We start from the raw sequence: 18,010 nt of genomic DNA, 5'->3' as shown, positions 1-18,010 counted from the left end.
TGATCATGCGTGTGTCTAATGTCCGTGGGGTTACTTGGCAACAGATTTCTTCAATTTAAGTCACTTGGAGCTGATTTCCTGGTGTTTTTACGGAATTGTATGTCCAACAATGAATATTTGGAGAAAAAAAACGAACTTGGGCCAAATAAAGTCCCACGGGCCGCCAGTTGGGGAACCCTGTTCTATTGTCACCTCAGTGTAGTGTGTGTATTCTACTTACATACATTTATTCCTCCTCTCCATTGTGGGAAACTATGCATTCATTGTTCTCAGTTTCATCCTCACCTTGGCTGGCACACACAAGCCTGTTAATTCCTGTTTGGTGTTGTCAGTGTGTTCGATGTGCTCATTGGAGTGAGAAATGGCTCCCTCCATGCAAACAGTCTCACACCAGCTTCATTACCCCCCCAGCGTGTCACAGTAAAGACACTGTATGGCACCCAAATGGCACCCTAATCCCTTTATTGTTTACTTCTTTTACATAGAACCCTACAGGCCTGGTCAAAATTTGTGCACTAAATACAGAATAGTGTGCCATTTGGGACGGAGGCACAGCGGACTCGGAGACCGTAATCACTTCTGGAATTCACACATTAACAGGTGGAAACAATGCAATACTACATTTAGTCAGGCCTAAATCAATACAGCTCCAAATGTAAACACATGATTATGGTATTTATTTGTACTGCGCATATATAACTACACAGAGCCATGATTATTTGGAACTCTATTCCACATCAAGTAACTCATGCCAGCGGTTAAAAATAGATAAAATATACTTTATGGAACAGTGGGGACTGTCAAGCAACACAAACACACAGACGATAACATACACACACGTACACGTATTTTGTGTTGTAGAGTAGGGGCCTGAGGGCACGCACTTAATGTGTTGTGAATGTATTGTATAACAGCCTTAACAAATACAAATATGTGTGTGTGTGTGATCCCACCCAACTTTCAGAGATGATCAAGAAGCTCATCTGAAGGATCCCACCTTCCTTCTGCTCAGACTCATTAGTACCGTACCAGACTGCTTGTGTGCGGTTTGTGTGCTCGCGCCGTGTGTGTGTGTGCTCGCGCCGTTGTGTGTGTGTGTGCTCGCGCCGTGCGTGCGTGACGTGTGTGTGTGTATTCCAGCTCCTGCAGTGCCTCATGTCTCATATGTTTCCAGTTACACTGTGTCCTGTACCCCCCAAACACAACATAAACCACTGATATGTGTTGGACCAGCACCTATGTCAATTCAGGAGGAATTTGTGTGATTGTTGTAAAAATAAGCAGTGCAGTTATCAGGGAAGGAGAGTATACTATAGCAGGGGCTGTCTTGTGGTAGTCTGTCTGTCAGAGGAAACCGTTAAGCTGGGTTCATGTATAAACGAGCTCTCTCTACAAGGAACACTTGCATGTCGTCTTTCTCTCGTTGCAGTGTTCTCTACTTTCTACGCCCATTAAAACAGCATTTAAAATCAAATTGTATTTGTCACATGCTCCGAATAGCGTGAAATGCTTACTTTTACAAGCCCTTAACCAACAATGCCATTTTAAGAAAATAGAGTTAAGAAAATATTGACTAAATAAGCTAAAGTAAAAAGTAAAACATTTAAAATAAGTATCACAATAAAATAACAATAGTGAAGCTATATACAGGGGGTATTGCTATGCAGATTCATATCCGGTGTGTCATGTTGGTATCTACTCCGTCCCTCCTCTCCCCTTGCTCCGTCGGTGATCATATGGATATCTGAAATGGATGCTTGTGAATTAAGTGGATTTACCGACAAAGCTCATTGTAATTTTCAGAGTAGAGACAGTAAATCTAATTTTGCGCCTCCGTATTGTTATTGCTCTGCTGCTGTTGCTCTGAAAAAGGCTTAGCTGGGTGTTTTATCTTTTGGCTGGTCCTCTCTCCACTCTCATTGCCTGTTATATATGCAGACAGTACACCAGGCAGTCCTTTGCTTTACACTCTACCTCAGACTGGGTGAGGGGGGCATCGTCCTGTCAACCTCAGCAGTTTCAACCATCCACCAGGAAAGTGTTTATATGCCTAGCTAGCTAGTAGTCAACAGTTTGGTATGTTGCCTTGCATACTTGTAAGAGCCTCTTAACAAAGCAGCAACAATGAGGCCCATCTCAGATAATCGCAATGACTTGAGTTGACACTGACAGTCCTACTACACTTAGACTGCCTATCTTAAATCTCTCCCCTCTCAATTCTGAGACCGTTTATGAGAATAATTGAATGACGTGGTAGGTGTAGTTGAATGACGTGGTAGTTGAAAGACATGGTAGGTGAGGGTTGAATGACGTGGTAGGTGAGGTTGAATGACGTGGTAGGTGGGGTTGAATGACGTGGTAGGTGGGGTTGAATGACGTGGTAGGTGGGGTTGAATGACGTGGTAGGTGGGGTTGAATGACGTGGTAGGTAGGGGTTGAATGACGTGGTAGGTGGGGTTGAATGACGTGGTAGTTGAATGACGTGGTAGTTGAATGACGTGGTAGTTGAATGACGTGGTAGTTGAGTGACGTGGTAGTTGAATGACGTGGTAGTGGAATGACGTGGTAGTGGAATGACGTGGTAGTGGAATGACGTGGTAGTTGGAAGACGTGGTAGGTGTAGTTGGAAGACGTGGTAGTTGAATGACGTGGTAGGTGTAGTTGAATGGCGTGGTAGTTGAACGACGTGGTAGGTGTAGTTGAACGGCGTGGTAGGTGTAGTTGAACGGCGTGGTAGGTGTAAGTTGAATGACGTGGTAGGTGTAGTTGAATGACGTGGTAGCGTGTAGTTGAAAGACGTGGTAGTGGAAAGACGTGGTAGTTGAAAGACGTGGTAGGTGTAGTTGAATGACGTGGTATAGGGCTCCTATATTATCCTGTGGACACCTGGGACTGTGTATACATATCACATTTTCCCAGAAATGAAGCAAATCAAGCCTTGAGGGGTTTCCTGAGAGGGGTCACCCAGCCACTGACCCAGGACCTGTTTGTCCGCTGTGTCTCTGTCAAGAATCCGATTGTGGACGAGGAGCATTGTGCTCGCCCAGTGTTTCCTCCTGTTATGAAAACATGGCAGCGAGGCAGGATGGACATATGTGACTCTGGACAGGAGATGTAGTGGGGATAAGTATAAAGGACATTCAGGATAGTCACCTTGGCTTCGAGCATATGTCCAAGTTCCACGTTTATTCCATGTATTAGTCTTTCCTGTAGGTAATGTATGGGTGTTGTGTTTCTTTCTTGTGTCCGTAAACAATCGGCTGTCCATTTCCAGCGGGAGCACACTTCATTAAAGTGCACTTTGGCCGTCTGCTACACGGTCCACTTCATTCACACTGAGATGGATTTTACTATTAAAATGTAATGAGCCCACAGGCCCGAGTGCCATTGTGGCCAAGACGCTCGCACTAAGATGAGGAAACAATGACTCAGCTGAAAAATAAAATATGTCCTGTGGCTTTCTCAAATGGCACCCTATTCCCTATACAGTGCGCTACTTTTAACTAGAGCACTAGGGGCCCTGTCTAAAGCAGTGCACTATAAAGGGAATAGGGTGCCATTTCGGCCACTGCCTGCCCTACCTACCCGTCTGTAGCCTGTCTTCCCAGTAGCCAGTAACTCCAAGCCCAGCCCTGAATTGTAGATGTGATGATCTAACCACTTGGTTAGAGTGGGAGGATGTATACATCCTGATGTCACAGGAGGGGGAGTGCCATAGTGCATTGAAGTGACTTTTGAACAGTTATTTTGTTGTTGATGAATTAATCAAATGTGAGATCTTCAAAGCACATCTTGTACTGTAGCTGGCTGTGTTGTAGGGGCATTATTGAATGTGTTTTAGTGCAAACAAAACCATTTGATTCACTCAAGTCACTCCAAACCAGCATGAGCTAGAAGAGGCAGTTTGTGTTTGTCATGAGGCCCTATTGCCCCGAGCCAGTAGTTTACTGATGGAAAACTGCCACTGTCCCCTCAACATTTTCTGTCACCTCAGTCTCCCTGCGCCTTGCCTGGGGGAGATACACTGTTACATCCCAAATGGCACCCTATTCCCTTTATAGTGCACTTTCTTTTGACCGGGGTCCAGCCGGCGCTGGTCTAAATTAGTGCACTATAAAAGGAATAGGGGACCATTTGGGACTCAGACTGTGATGTTGGAGAGCCAAGTCGAACCCCACTATGCAATTCAGGAAAATGGAATTGTCACTCAATGAATAAAACAAAAGTCTTTAGAAGCTACTATTGAAATGTGAGTAACTTTCCTCCTGAATCTGTAGTGATGAATGGGATTCACATGCTCTTCAAAGGGTGATAGTGTTGTCTTGGGGAATAGAACGTGAAGATTGTATTTTTCATGACCTTTTCATAAATATCTCCCTTTCTATGTCTACACCATGCAGGAATTGTCATGTACGTGTAACCCACAGTGTCCCAAACCGTTTTAATCTTGTTTAGAATCCCATTCACAACCCATGACTTCTGTTAAGTACAGGACGCGATCCCTATGAGACGTGCTCTGTAGCCACTGTGATCCTGTTGGGAAGGAGACAAACAGGACTGGATTACCGGTGTACTGCAGCCCTCCACTGTACGTCCCCCTCCGCAGCAGCAAACAGTGCACTGTCATGGCAACCGTACAGGAAACTGCGGCGATGGGTTCATTTTCATACTGATGAGGCGAGCTGTTGCTGCCGTTGCCGCGGCTCCTCTGCCTTCTCCAGTATCACCGTGAAATTTTAATGACCCTGTCTGGTTCACCCTCTCTCTTTCTCTCTCTTACTCCTTGTTCTCGCACTCTCTCGCCCTCTCACAATAGAAATCAGTCCTGGACATTTTTTCAGGTTGTAATAGTGGCATAGGCTGTAATGGGTGCTCATATGTAGGTTACATGTCTTATGTCATGTTGTCTGCTTACCATTTTCTTTGTGAATAATTTAAACCGTGTGACTCATTTCAGCCAGTGTGGAATGGACCGTCTTTCAATGTCTGTGCGACTCAGGAGGCTTGGTTTTATAAGATGCCCATGTTGCAGTCAGAGATCCTAGAAGTCACTATAGTAATTCTATGGTTGTTGTCTTGCTTTGCAGGAGGAGGGGGGGCATGGGGAGGAGGAGGAGAACGGCAGGATCGAGCCGGTTGGCCGAGCTGACTCCTGTATGGCCCACACCCCTGTGAGGTCACTGGAGTAAGTCGTCTCTGAAAGGGTCGTCCAATTACAGATAGAGGACTACGTCCCAAGTGGCACCCTTTTCCCTTTATAGTGCACTACTTTTGACCAGAGCCTTGTGGATCCTGGTCAGAAGTAGTGCACTATATAGGGAATAGGGTGTCGTTTGGGATTCAACCAGAGCTTCTGTCTCAACGTAACTACCTCTCTGATCACCTGACGTTGATCCCTAACCAGTACAGGAATAACATTCATCTGTAGCAGGAGAATAAGTACCAGTTAACTACCTACCTCTAAGCTGAACCTAACACTTCTGATATTATATTATATTCTCCATGTAATCATTTATTTTAAAGAGTCTTCTTAGATTTAGGCCAAGAAATATTGCATTCCACAGGTTTGGAGAAAATCTTTTTAAACCCCTGGCTAATGTTCTTTTAAGGAACTCGAGCATAAACCAAATGTCGTCATAACCATAAAAGGTACCATGTATTGATCCATTGTCATGGTGATAGTAATAACACTCTTGTTTTCTAACTGTCATCTCTTGCATGCCATCAGTCTAATCTTCAGGTACAGTATGTTATTGATATTATTTCACCCAATAAGGAAGGAGTCCTCACCTCCCAATAGAATACAACTGTGTTTTTATGCATATAACCTTTATCCTAAAGGTAATAGAAACACGACTACTAAGCACCAATCTATGGAAACTCAAGGGGTTAGAGGTCGAAGAATACAAGTACAACACTATTTAATTTAAGGAATTTGATACAGTTTACTTGTCTCAGATTTCGCTCTAAAAATTCTATGTGATAGACTATCTGACTGTCTAGACATAAGATATGATATGTATACATAGTATTTATGGAAACCTCCCTTGACACTCCTTAGAACTGGTTTCTGAATAATGCGTTTCTGTCACCTTGGATGTTGGGAGAAGCCAAAACCTGGCGTAATGCTCATCCCTAGTGGTTTATTTATTTCTGCCTGCTCTATTTGTTGTTGTTTATCTCCCCTTCCTGATTTCTACGTGATTTCACCCCCCACCCACCCCACCCCCCCTCCATCATTGTCTCACAGTGACATTGTAAAGCTGGTAGAAGTGTCCAATGACGGCGGGCCCTTGGGGATCCATGTAGTGCCTTTCAGTGCCCAGGACCGCAGGTAAAGCCCTCCCACTACAGCCACCACTGGATAGACAGGCATTAGGCTGCTTACGCTACGCAGCCATAACACTGCCACGATTAAGGAGGGGGGAGAGAGAGACTGGGAGGGGGGAGAGAGAGAGAGACTGGGAGGGGGGAGAGAGAGAGAGACTGGGAGGGGGGAGAGAGAGACTGGGAGGGGGGAGAGAGCTTAGTCTGCTATGGCACCTGCATCCTCATGTGACCCAGTAAAACAAACACTCACACACCCCCCCTACACATGGACCAAGGCAACATGCATGTCATGCTCACATCATGAAGCGATTAGCTAGTTTACAGTGATCAATCATGATTGTTCAGTGCTTGCAGGTGACTGTCACGTTCCTCCGTCACTCCTGTCTGAAGTATTTACACGATGTAAAGGTTGTACTCAGCAGTCCATATACACATTTACAGTCCACACACGTCTCCGTTAGAAGATGTAATGGAATCATTGATTTAATGGTCCAGCTCTTTCACATATGTCCACTAGCACAGAGCTAGGTTTACAATTCCTAGCCTGGTCCCAGATCTGATTGTGCTGTCATGTCAACTCCTTGTCATGCCAAACATGACAAGGTGTGGCAAGGATTGGCATGATGGCACAAACACAGGTACCCAGGCTAGCTTATTCGCTACTGATTCAGAGGAACTTCCAACCAGAAGTTCTGGAAAACTTGGGGATTTTGGTATAATGCGTCTGTTTAAACATACCTGTGAACATGGTAATTTGTATGATTTTGGATGACCTACTCTGTATTTCAGTCAAGTCAGCATTGTGTACCAGTCAGGAAGCCTGAGGCGTCTTGCTACTGTATGGAGGATTACTGCTTTCTCTGACAGCCGTCACAGCTGAAGGCTTCCCAAACTCAAATGTGATGGAGCAGCATTTCTCTAATTCCTACATGTCACTGTAGATTTAACCGTTTTCTCTGTCAGAATGCTAACGGTCTTTATTTGTTTTGCATAAGGCAGCTCAGTCAGGAGCGACTCTTCGCATTCAGGTAGAGAGAACGGGCACACCTAGCTACAGAAACTAGACCTATGCTGTTTTGGAAGACAGACACTTTCATCTAGCCACAAATTACTACTGACAAACGTAACGCCACCAACTTAATAATAAATGATTTGAATTTATGTAAAGCTTTTCTACCAACTGAGGTACTCAAAGCGCTTTACATAGTAGGGGGAATCTCACCTCATCCACCCCCAATGTGTAGCACCCACCTCAGTGATGCACGGCCTCCATTTCTGTGCCAGAACGCTCACCACACATCAGCTATCAGGTGGAGAGATGAGGAGTGACATGCCGATTAGGAATGAGGGGGATGACTAGGTGGCCAGAATGGAATGTGGCCACGTTGGGAATCTAGCCATGACAAACACAAGTGTCTCATATCTCACATTCACTTTGCCATGAATTAAAACCATACCAATCAGTGTTAGCCTGTGAACTAAGTAAGGATGCAGATGACATGGAGGACATATTGCTTATCTCTCAGTTATGAGCCTATGCATGTATCCAAAATGGCACCCTATTCCCTATATAGTGCACTACATGGGGAATAGAGTGCCATTTGCGACACACCTTATTCATGTAGCGCCTAGGTGTTTGCTGGAGCTTCAGTAGTCCTCCCCTTTCCAGGCCTGCTCTGTCTACCCCAACAGCCATATTGAACCCTAAGGCCTCTTCCACAGCTTCCAGCCGTATTACACCAACGTCTGCTTCTGAATGTTTCCAGGACTCTTGGCTTGTTGGTCAAGCGCCTGGAGAGGGGAGGCAAGGCTGAGCAACATAGTCTGTTCCAGGAGAATGACTGCATCGTACGCATTAATAATGGAGACCTGCGAAACATCCGCTTCGAACAGTAAGACGCCTGTACCTACCAACCGGGACCACCAGTCCTGAGCCCCCTCCGCTCCCTGCCAGCCCTCCCCTGCTCCTCTCCCTTCCTCTCTACTGCCATGTCTTCTAACCAAAGCATGGCCTCTGCTGCTGCTACTTTCTGTTGCTAAGCTAACCCCATTCCTGTTTGATGATTCCTAGGTCTATCCTGCTGTAGGATCTTGGTAAAATGGAGGCTGCCTGCCATTCCTCTCAGCCGCTGTCCTCTCCATACTTGCAATCCTTTCAATACCTCTATGTATCTAGCAGCTCCATCTGTTGCTACTGGATGCTAACATCTCCCTATTTGACTCCTAGGTCAAACCTACTTCTGCTAAACTTGCTTGGCTTCTGACTTTCAGGGCATCCCCCACCTTGATCTGTCTCTCTCCCTCAGCTCCTCAGTCTGAGCAGATCCTAACAGCCTAGCTAACTGCTGCTGCCTCCCATTGTTCTCTGCTGCAGATACTGTTACATAGAAATAGAATGATGGCTTCCTGCTTCATTCCTATTTTATACACTCAAAATGGCTGCCAGGCCACCCATTATGGTGTCAATGACTTGAATGGGGGAGGCCATTCTATTCATTCTAGTTCTGTGTTGTATGCTGCTTGCATGCCATTCTAGAATCCAGCTAAAGCTTTTGAATACAAGGTTACATTACATTCCTCATCATGCTTTATGTAATGTTCTGTATAATGTTTGTCAGCATAAATGGGCTGCACGTGCTTTTCACAAGCATAAACACTGGTGTACTGTGAAAAAACAGCTGTTATTTGTTTTGTGTGCACCCTTGCTCACACACTCACAATAACCTATGGTTATAGTGTAGCCTAGAGGTTGAACAGGATTCCCACGGGATTCTGGGAGGAATGGGAGTGACGTTCTAGAGTCAAGTTCGGGACAGGAACAACAGTCTACAGCCCTCAAACTCAACTCTGGACCTCAGTCAGTTCCACTGCATTTTTTCATTGTTCCCCTCTAATCAGGGACTGATTTAGACCTGGGACACCAGGTGGGTGCAATTAATTATCAGGTAGAGCAGAAAACCAGCAGGCTCCGGACGTCTTAGGGTAAGAGTTGAGTACCCTGGTCTACAAGAATAGTTCTAAACTGAGTTTTATTCAACAACAAAAAAGAATTGGGGCGGAAATGTCTTGTGGAGTGTTGCACGAAAACGACTGTAGGCTAGGCCTAATATAGTTTACTTAATAAAAATAAATCCTCCCCCTTCCGCATGCCTCGCTCCCATAGTATTACATTTGTTGTAAGAAGTACTGCGGTTTAATCAAATAGGCTACCAGCTGGAGAGTGGTACAAGCAGCATTGCTGCTCTACTCACTTTACAATCAAGCCCAATTGTTTCCGTATTTAAGTAAACCTGTGCCATCTGAGGTGAAGAGTGACATAAAAATAGATAACCTGAGCGGCAGTACTGCATAAGTCTGTTTTGAAATGTTCACATTGGAAATGTTCATGTGTGCGGTGCTCAGTTGTAGGCTACATATTTGTGCTGTTATGTGCAAACCATACCTGCTGGGGTCTCTGCCCTCAGCCTTCAGCCTTAGTCGATATACATTTAGAATACGCTCTTATCCAGAGCAACTTAGGCCTACAATCAAATCAAATTTTATTTGTCACATGTGCCGAATATAACAAGTGTAGACCTGTAATGGGTGCGTGCTGGTGGCAGGGAAGTCAGGCGCAGGAGAACGAACTTGGTATAAACAGAGTCGTTTAAGTGCTCACAAAACTCAGAAAACCAAAATATACAAAATAATAGAAGTGGGTACAGAACCCGTCGCACACCAGAACATAACTTGCACATAACATACAAGGACATGAGGGGAAGCAGAGGGTTAAATACACAACATGTAATTGATGGGATTGGAACCAGGTGTGAAGGAAGACAAGAGAAAACCAATGGATCAGCGATGGCTAGAAGGTCGGTGACGTCGAACACCGCCCACTACAGCCCCGTCGATGTTAATGGAGGGGTGTTCGGCCCTCCTTTTCCTGTAGTCCATGATCAGCTCCTTTGTCTTGCTGATGTTGAGAGAGGTGTTGTTGTCCTGGTACCACACTGCCACGTCTCTGACCTCCTCCCTATAGGCCGTCTCATCATTGTCAGTGATCAGGCCTTCCACTGTTGTCGTCAGCGAACTTAATGATGGTGTTGGAGTCGTGCTTGGCCATGCAGTCATGGGTGAACAGGGAGTAATGGAGGTGACATCCGGGAGGATGCTGTTGATGCGAGTCATGACCAGCCTTTCAAAGCACCTCATGGCTACCGACTTGAGTGCTATGGGCGGTAATCATTTGAAAGTTTAGCTTCGCTTTCTTGGGCAAAGGGACTATGGTGGTCTGCTTGAAACATGTAGGTATTACAGACTTAGTCAGGGAGAGAAAATGTCAGTGACGACACCAGTTGGTCCTGGCAACAGATATCGCGGAGATACTTCTCAATTTCAGGCTATATCAATTCCCAGACAGGATGTAATAGGTTTCCCAACCCAGGTTACTTACTGGTGTTGAATGAAATATATCAAAACAGACAGGGTTTTCACACATGCTAAATGGCAGTAAAGCTTCTCCGTTATATTTTTGAGGAACTGGTGGGAGGGCTACATTAGAGGTTGACATGGGAGTTGAACTTCATTCCTGTTCCATCTTGTCCTGTCATTGTTGGTAAGGGCTTGTAAGTAAGCATTTCACTGTAAGGTCTACACCTGTTGTATTCGGCGCATGTGACAAATAACATTTGATTTGGGAATATTATTAGTGGCTGGGAATAAGGCTAGGAATTGCAGGGTCGTTGGGAGTGGGGTAATGATGTCTGTTAATCTGTTTTGAGAGGGGAGTTGTTTGTGTGCATCCCATATGGCAACCTATTCCCAGTGTAGCACTCATTTTGATCAGAGCCCTAAAGTCCCTGGTGAAAAGTAGAGCACTATATAGGGAATAGGGTGCCATTTGGGACGTATCCGAGATGTCTAGCAAAGTCAGCTTTAATCTACTGTAACAGGTGTGGCTAACAAGACTACTGCTATGGCAAGATTACACTAAATAGCTGGTTTCCGTTCACATATACACTACCTAATGTTGAAGGGGTTTAAAAGGACTTTTCTCCAAACGTGCTTAAGAAAACCCATTCCTTTCATCTGAGCCATATGAAGGATTACATGATGAAACTGGCAAGCCTATTCTAAAGCTATACATTCTTACTATAAGCTTTAATCACTGTGCTGTGCAGGTGGCCTACCAATCGGGTTGAAAACCACAACTAATGTAGTGTGTAATGTGTGCTTGAGTCATAAATTGGCACCATATAATTTTTATAGGTCACTACTTTTGACTAGGCCATTTAGGACACACTCCTGTGCCATTTAAGATGCATACTGTGTTTGATCTAACATCTGTGTTGTTGTTTTGCTTCTCCCTCCCTCCTGTCCTCAGAGCCCAGAACATGTTCCGCCAGGCCATGCGTTCCCCAGTCATCATGTTCCACGTGGTTCCCAACCTGATGAAGGCCCAGTACGAGCAGCTGTCACACAGCGAGAGGAACCCCAATGTAGCCTACTCCTCTGGAAGCTTCAGCCCTGACTCCCTAGCCAGCGAGAGAGGCAGCACCACCTCAGGCCTGGACCACACCCCACAGGTCTCTCTACGTTTTGTATATTGTCTGTCGAGTGTCCAGAGTGCCGCAGCGGTCTAAGGCGGAGCATCTCAGTGCTAGAAGCGTCACTACAGACCCTGGTTTGATCCCGGGCTGTATCACAACCAGCCGTGATTGGGAGTCCCGTAAGGACGGTGCACAATTGGCCCAGCGTCCGGGTTACGAGAGGGTCTGTCGTTGCGTTTATGATGCAAGGCAAATTTCTTTCAAAATGGATAATAAAATGCTGTCTCATCTTTGATCACAGAGGATGTCCCGTGGTCCCCACCCTCACCAGCACCCCGAGCAGGGTGACGCCTACACCTCTCTACCTCACCTCCATGGGCTTGTCCATGGGGGCTCCATGGACAAGCCCCCATTAGGCCACACCCCTCCAGGCCGCACCCCCTCCCCTCACAGGGTGCTAAACTCCACCCCCACGGCGGGCTTCACCAAAAAGGTCGGCAGGAGACTGAACATCCAGCTGAAAAAAGGTCTGACGACACACATACACACCTAAACAACCAACATCTGTTTAACCTCAGTAGGCTCAGAGTTCACATGGTCAGGAGTACCTCCTGGTCCTACATATTCATTGGTTTGAATCCATCCTAAAGAGACACGGTTCTGTGATTGGACCTTACTGAGAAAGCATTGCTCTAATCCTCTCCAGCACATCTAATCCTGGCCAGGGGTCTTGGAAAATTGTCTTAAGGTGTCTGCATGCTTCAGTTCGGCTGGCGCCTAGCCAAATTCGGCTAACTGAACGAGTGTGCTCGTAGACTACCTTAAAAGACCATGTCTATTAATTTTGATGTTTTTGCCCAAAAAAATCTTAGTCGCGCAATTTTACTTCTAACTAAGATGTTTGGTACAGTATTTTTCAAAAACTATGTGCATGAAAATGAGTTGTCATGGCCTCCCGAGTGGCGCAGTGGTCTAAGGCACTGCATCGCAGTGTTAGCTGTGCCACTAGAGATTCTGGGTTCGAGCCCAGGCTCTGTCACAGCCGGCCGCGACCGGGAGGCCCATGGGGCGGCGCACAATTGGCCCAGCGTCGTCCGGGTTAGGGAGGGTTTGGCCGGCAGGGATATCCTTGTCTCATCGCGCACTAGCGACTCCTGTGGCAGGCCGGGCGCAGTGCACGCTGACACGGTCGCCAGGTGTATTGTGTTTCCTCCGACACATTGGTGTGGCTGGCTTCCGGGTTGGATGGGCATTGTGTCGACCTTCGCCTCACCCGAGTCCGTATGGGAGTTGCAGCGATGAGGCAAGACTGTAACTACTACCAATTGGATACCTCGAAATTGGGGAGAAAAAAAGGGGTAAAAAATACAAAAAAAGAAAGAGGGAAAAAAAAGAAAATGAGTTGTCTCTCGTTGAATTACAAAGATTTTATTGAAGAATCCCTACTGTTGACCAATCACCGACGAAGGGACATAGACTTTGGCTCCGAACTTCGGCTTCGCCTCCAGAAAATGTGTGTGCCCGAACAACCGAAAAAAAACTTACTTATGTCCAAAACTAACACACACACTGCACCAAATACCCTAGTTTCAGACTCTTAATTATCCTTACACCTCTGAAGACTCTAGCCACTTCCATGCCAGTCAGAAGAACTTAGGTGTTTTATCTCCGAACACTGAAAAACTTGTTTCTCCACCGACTGTTGGATAAGAGGAACCATGGGGTGTTCAGATCCTAACTGCACGTTTGTCCATCCTGAGACATACCATGTGGTTAATCTGACACTCACACCTCACCATTATTACAGCCCCCCTGCATTTGTTTGTCAAAAAATAAGTGTTCAAAAGTCAAATTATAAAATGCATCATCTCTAATGAAATAAAACATAGTGTACAAGATAAGCCAAGATGTACATTTCCCCCCCAAAAAATCCCAAACCCTCTTCCAAAAAATAATTAATGAAGTAAGTTAAATAAAATACCCCCCCAAAAAAAGAACAAATGGCGGTATAAAGTGCAGTTTGCCACGCCTATAAAGACTGTAATTGTGGTAGAACCTGTTTCAAGTAGGGCTGCTTTTTCAGGCATTAGGCTGCTTGAAGGTGAAACTGAGAAATCAACGGGCCTACTGTAGCGTTTGGAATTTGACAACAAAGCTTTAGTTAATTTCTTAAATTATAGCAGTAAAAACGGTTTAATTATTCGTCGTTTGTATCATACTTATGTTGAAGTACTTTGCGTTGTACTGTGAAACTGCTTGAGGTGTTAGAATCCCTTTAATCAATGACAACTTTGTTTTGATTCTTTTATTGTTTTAAGTGTGTTGCTATTTTAAATACACTTCAAATAAAGTTTGAATTGAAGTTTGATATTGGATCTTTAATTGACGATTGTTTGAGTATGGACTATTAACTAGATAGTCTGTCCTTAAGACATTTTTAGAACTCGGTTATATGCCTACTAAATAAATGTTTGGCGTAGGTTACCTGCTGAGCTGAACTGGGCCGTGATATGAGGACAATAGACAAGGTGTTAGGGGCGATTAGTGTAAATATTTAGTGTAATGATCCATGACCTTCCAGAGCCAACTAAGCAAGACTGGTCAAGCGCAAACTTCTGAATACTGAGCTTCTACTACTTATCATTACAGGTATTCTGACTTACTTGTACACGCTTGGAAACAGGCCATTTTACCCAGTGTTACGTTCCCTCAGTCTAAGAATTTAACCTCTTAGATTCTACAAATAAAATGCTGTGTTTAGGTCTGTGTGATGAGGTTAGATAAATAAATACTTGTTCTGTTTAGGAGGAACATAGCAAATGGTTTGGGTGGAAATATATAATAATTACAGTAGCTTCCGAATAAACATATGCCAGTCTCATCTCATTGATTTATGAAGAGATGCACACGAATCATTCGATCTAGCCATAGACTTGAATAAAGATGACCAAACAGTTTCACACTTTTGCCTGAAATGGTGGACAGAAAATGTGTTAGAGATTGAGCCATGAATTCCTAATGAAACACATTTCAGGGGTGTATGCAGTGACTGACAGCTGGACAGAGTTGGCATGGCCCAGGCCTCTGCCATAGGAGACACACACATACCGGTCTCTGCCATAAGGACCAGGTGTGTGTGGGTTCCTGCCAGGTGTGGTGGGCAAGAGGGCTTGTTGCTAAGCAGCCACTCTGTCTGTGTAGTGTTCACTGTGTCAAAAGCAATGTTGAAGATAGAAGGGCCCAGTCCATATGGCACATCAGCACTGTGTTGGGATGTCTCCACTGTCCTGGACTCCTGGCCTGGAACCAAGCCAGAGTACTGAAAGACCCAGTCCAGAAATCGTAGGTGCATCACAAACGGCACTCTATTCACTATATTATAGTGGACTGGTCAAAATGAGTGCACTATATAAGGAGTACTGTAGGGTGCCATTTGAAAAGCAGACCCTAACTCCCAACCTGGTTGATTCCTGTTAATAACATCCCCACAGACCACATCCAGGTGTCTATCGTTCTATTTAGTAGGAGGACTACATAAACTTAGCTCTGTTAATAAGATCCCCACAGACCACATCCAGGTGTCTATCGTTCTATTTAGTAGGAGGACTACATAAACTTAGCTCTGTTAATAAGATCCCCACAGACCACATCCAGGTTTCTATCGTTCTATTTAGTAGGAGGACTACATAAACATAGCTCTGTTAATAAGATCCCCACAGACCACATCCAGGTGTCTATCGTTCTATTTAGTAGGAGGACTACGTAAACGTAGCTCTGTTAATAAGATCCCCACAGACCACATCCAGGTTTCTATCGTTCTATTTAGTAGGAGGACTACATAAACGTAGCTCTGTTAATAACATCCCCACAGACCACATCCAGGTGTCTATCGTTCTATTTAGTAGGAGGACTACGTAAACTTAGCTCTGTTAATAAGATCCCCACAGACCACATCCAGGTGTCTATCGTTCTATTTAGTAGGAGGACTACGTAAACGTAGCTCTGTTAATAAGATCCCCACAGACCACATCCAGGTTTCTATCGTTCTATTTAGTAGGAGGACTACATAAACGTAGCTCTGTTAATAAGATCCCCACAGACCACATCCAGGTGTCTATCGTTCTATTTAGTAGGAGGACTACGTAAACTTAGCTCTGTTAATAAGATCCCCACAGACCACATTCAGGTGTCTATCGTTCTATTTAGTAGGAGGACTACGTAAACGTAGCTCTGTTAATAAGATCCCCACAGACCACATCCAGGTGTCTATCGTTCTATTTAGTAGGAGGACTACGTAAACGTAGCTCTGTTAATAAGATCCCCACAGACCACATCCAGGTGTCTATCGTTCTATTTAGTAGGAGGACTACGTAAATGTAGCTCTGTTAATAACATCCACCAGTTTCTGGAAGACATTTCTCCTTCCATTCCTTGTTTGCTTTGGTTGAACGAGTACAGGAGTTGCAGATTAACGTTAATTTATGAGACTTCGCCTGGCTTGTTATGTTTCGAGTGCAGACTAAATCTTATTTGGATGGTAGATTTACTTGGTTAGTTTGCTTGGTAACTCCGACTCACTGGCCTCTTCACAAAACCCAAGCTTCCAATCAATCTGGAATTAGACTAAGAAATTGAGCAGGTCTTTCCTAATCAAGCTAATGTGTCTTCAAAAATCCTGTGTACCATGTGAAGTACAGCGATGGTTAAGCCATTTACTGTTAAGTGTAATACATGCCCATACTGTGGTGGGAAGTTGATTGGCTTATTGACATGGAAGGGATTTAGAGTGTTCTGAAACAGAATCCTCTGAGCATTCTGGAATCCTCTGTTTGCGTTCTGCCTTGCTTGCATTACCGTACACAGCTCAGACAGTCAGACAGAGGAATTAGGCTGGGCAGACATTCCACTGAGACATTCTGAATGTGGTGCCGTCTGGGAGAGAAGCGGTCCGATCCCCATCCTCTACACTCAGATTGAGTTGGTCTCATTAGGCCGGAAGGATTCTGCAGGTTCAACACTGTGTCTGGTCTCAACATTCCATACTAGTCATCCAGAATCCTTCCCATGTTCCATTTTCCTCTTGGAATGCCTGTTTTGGTTTTCTATGGCCATTTGGACTATATGTTTTGTTGCTGTGTACGTCCTAGTGTACCTGTGATATGAGGGCAAGTTCAAATATAGGCCTTCTCACACTTTTTCACACACTTCCATCAGGTCCTGAGGGTCTGGGTTTCAGCATCACATCGCGTGACGTCCCCATCGGCGGCTCGGCGCCCATCTACGTGAAGAACATCCTGCCCCGAGGAGCTGCCATTCAGGACGGACACCTCAAGGCTGGAGACAGGCTGTTGGAGGTGAGACCCGAGATGAAGGGAGTAGCGCTCACTGCCTGATCACTCTTCCTAGATCTGTTTGCAATGGTTTAAGTTGTGTTGGCATCATACAGTGTTACGTCTGGCACATAGACATGTTTAGGCTGTAAGGATCCTATTAGCGTTCTCAGTGGGGTTTAGCGGTCTCAAAATGAATGTGAATCTGTATGTTACTAATTGCCGTTTGTCTTCCAGGTGAACGGAGTGGACCTGGTTGGGTTGACCCAGGAGGAGGTGGTCTCTCTGCTGAGGGCCACGCCCATGGGAGGTGCTGTGGGGCTGGTGGTGTTACGACAGGAGGAGACCTTCCTGCCCAGAGAAGTGGTATGTCTCTCTGCTCCCATATCACAGCAAACTCTACTTCCCTCCTCCCTTGGACCCTTAGAAAGTAGAGTCCCCATTTGTCATATGTCCCCTACTCTCAGGAAAGTCTGTTAGTATGTATGTATGTTGTTAGGTCCTGTGGTTGGTTGGTTGTATGTATGTATGTATGTATGTATGTATGTATGTATGTATGTATGTATGTATGTATGTATGTATGTATGTATGTATGTATGTATGTATGTATGTATGTATGTATGTATGTATGTATGTATGTATGTATGCATGCATGCATGCATGCATGCATGCATGCATGTTTGGTCCTGGGGTTGTATGTGTTCGTATGTCGTTTGTGTGTGCCTTATAGCCTGTCACAGATCTAGTTCATCTCCCGTTCTCCAGTAAGTCTTGTTCTCCTCCTAACACATGACCGTTCAGCGTGCTGATTGATTGTGC

At 45.0% G+C, this 18,010-nt stretch overlaps 1 protein-coding gene across 1 annotated transcript in view; it reads left to right on the top strand.

The window, feature by feature from the left end:
- LOC106599503 (partitioning defective 3 homolog) overlaps positions 1–18,010 on the top strand; it is a 248,508-nt gene that overhangs the window by 125,475 nt on the left and 105,023 nt on the right. Inside the window, 7 exon segments of the mRNA XM_014190776.2 lie at positions 5,088–5,185; positions 6,251–6,334; positions 8,097–8,222; positions 11,696–11,897; positions 12,163–12,388; positions 17,076–17,215; positions 17,429–17,557. Of these exon segments, the coding sequence (XP_014046251.2) occupies positions 5,088–5,185; positions 6,251–6,334; positions 8,097–8,222; positions 11,696–11,897; positions 12,163–12,388; positions 17,076–17,215; positions 17,429–17,557 (1,005 nt within the window).

This window comes from Salmo salar, chromosome ssa03, assembly GCF_905237065.1.
Source record: "Salmo salar chromosome ssa03, Ssal_v3.1, whole genome shotgun sequence".
Lineage (NCBI taxonomy): Eukaryota > Metazoa > Chordata > Actinopteri > Salmoniformes > Salmonidae > Salmo > Salmo salar.
Note: the sequence above shows the minus strand (reverse complement) of the source record. Positions and strands in the feature narration are given on the sequence as shown.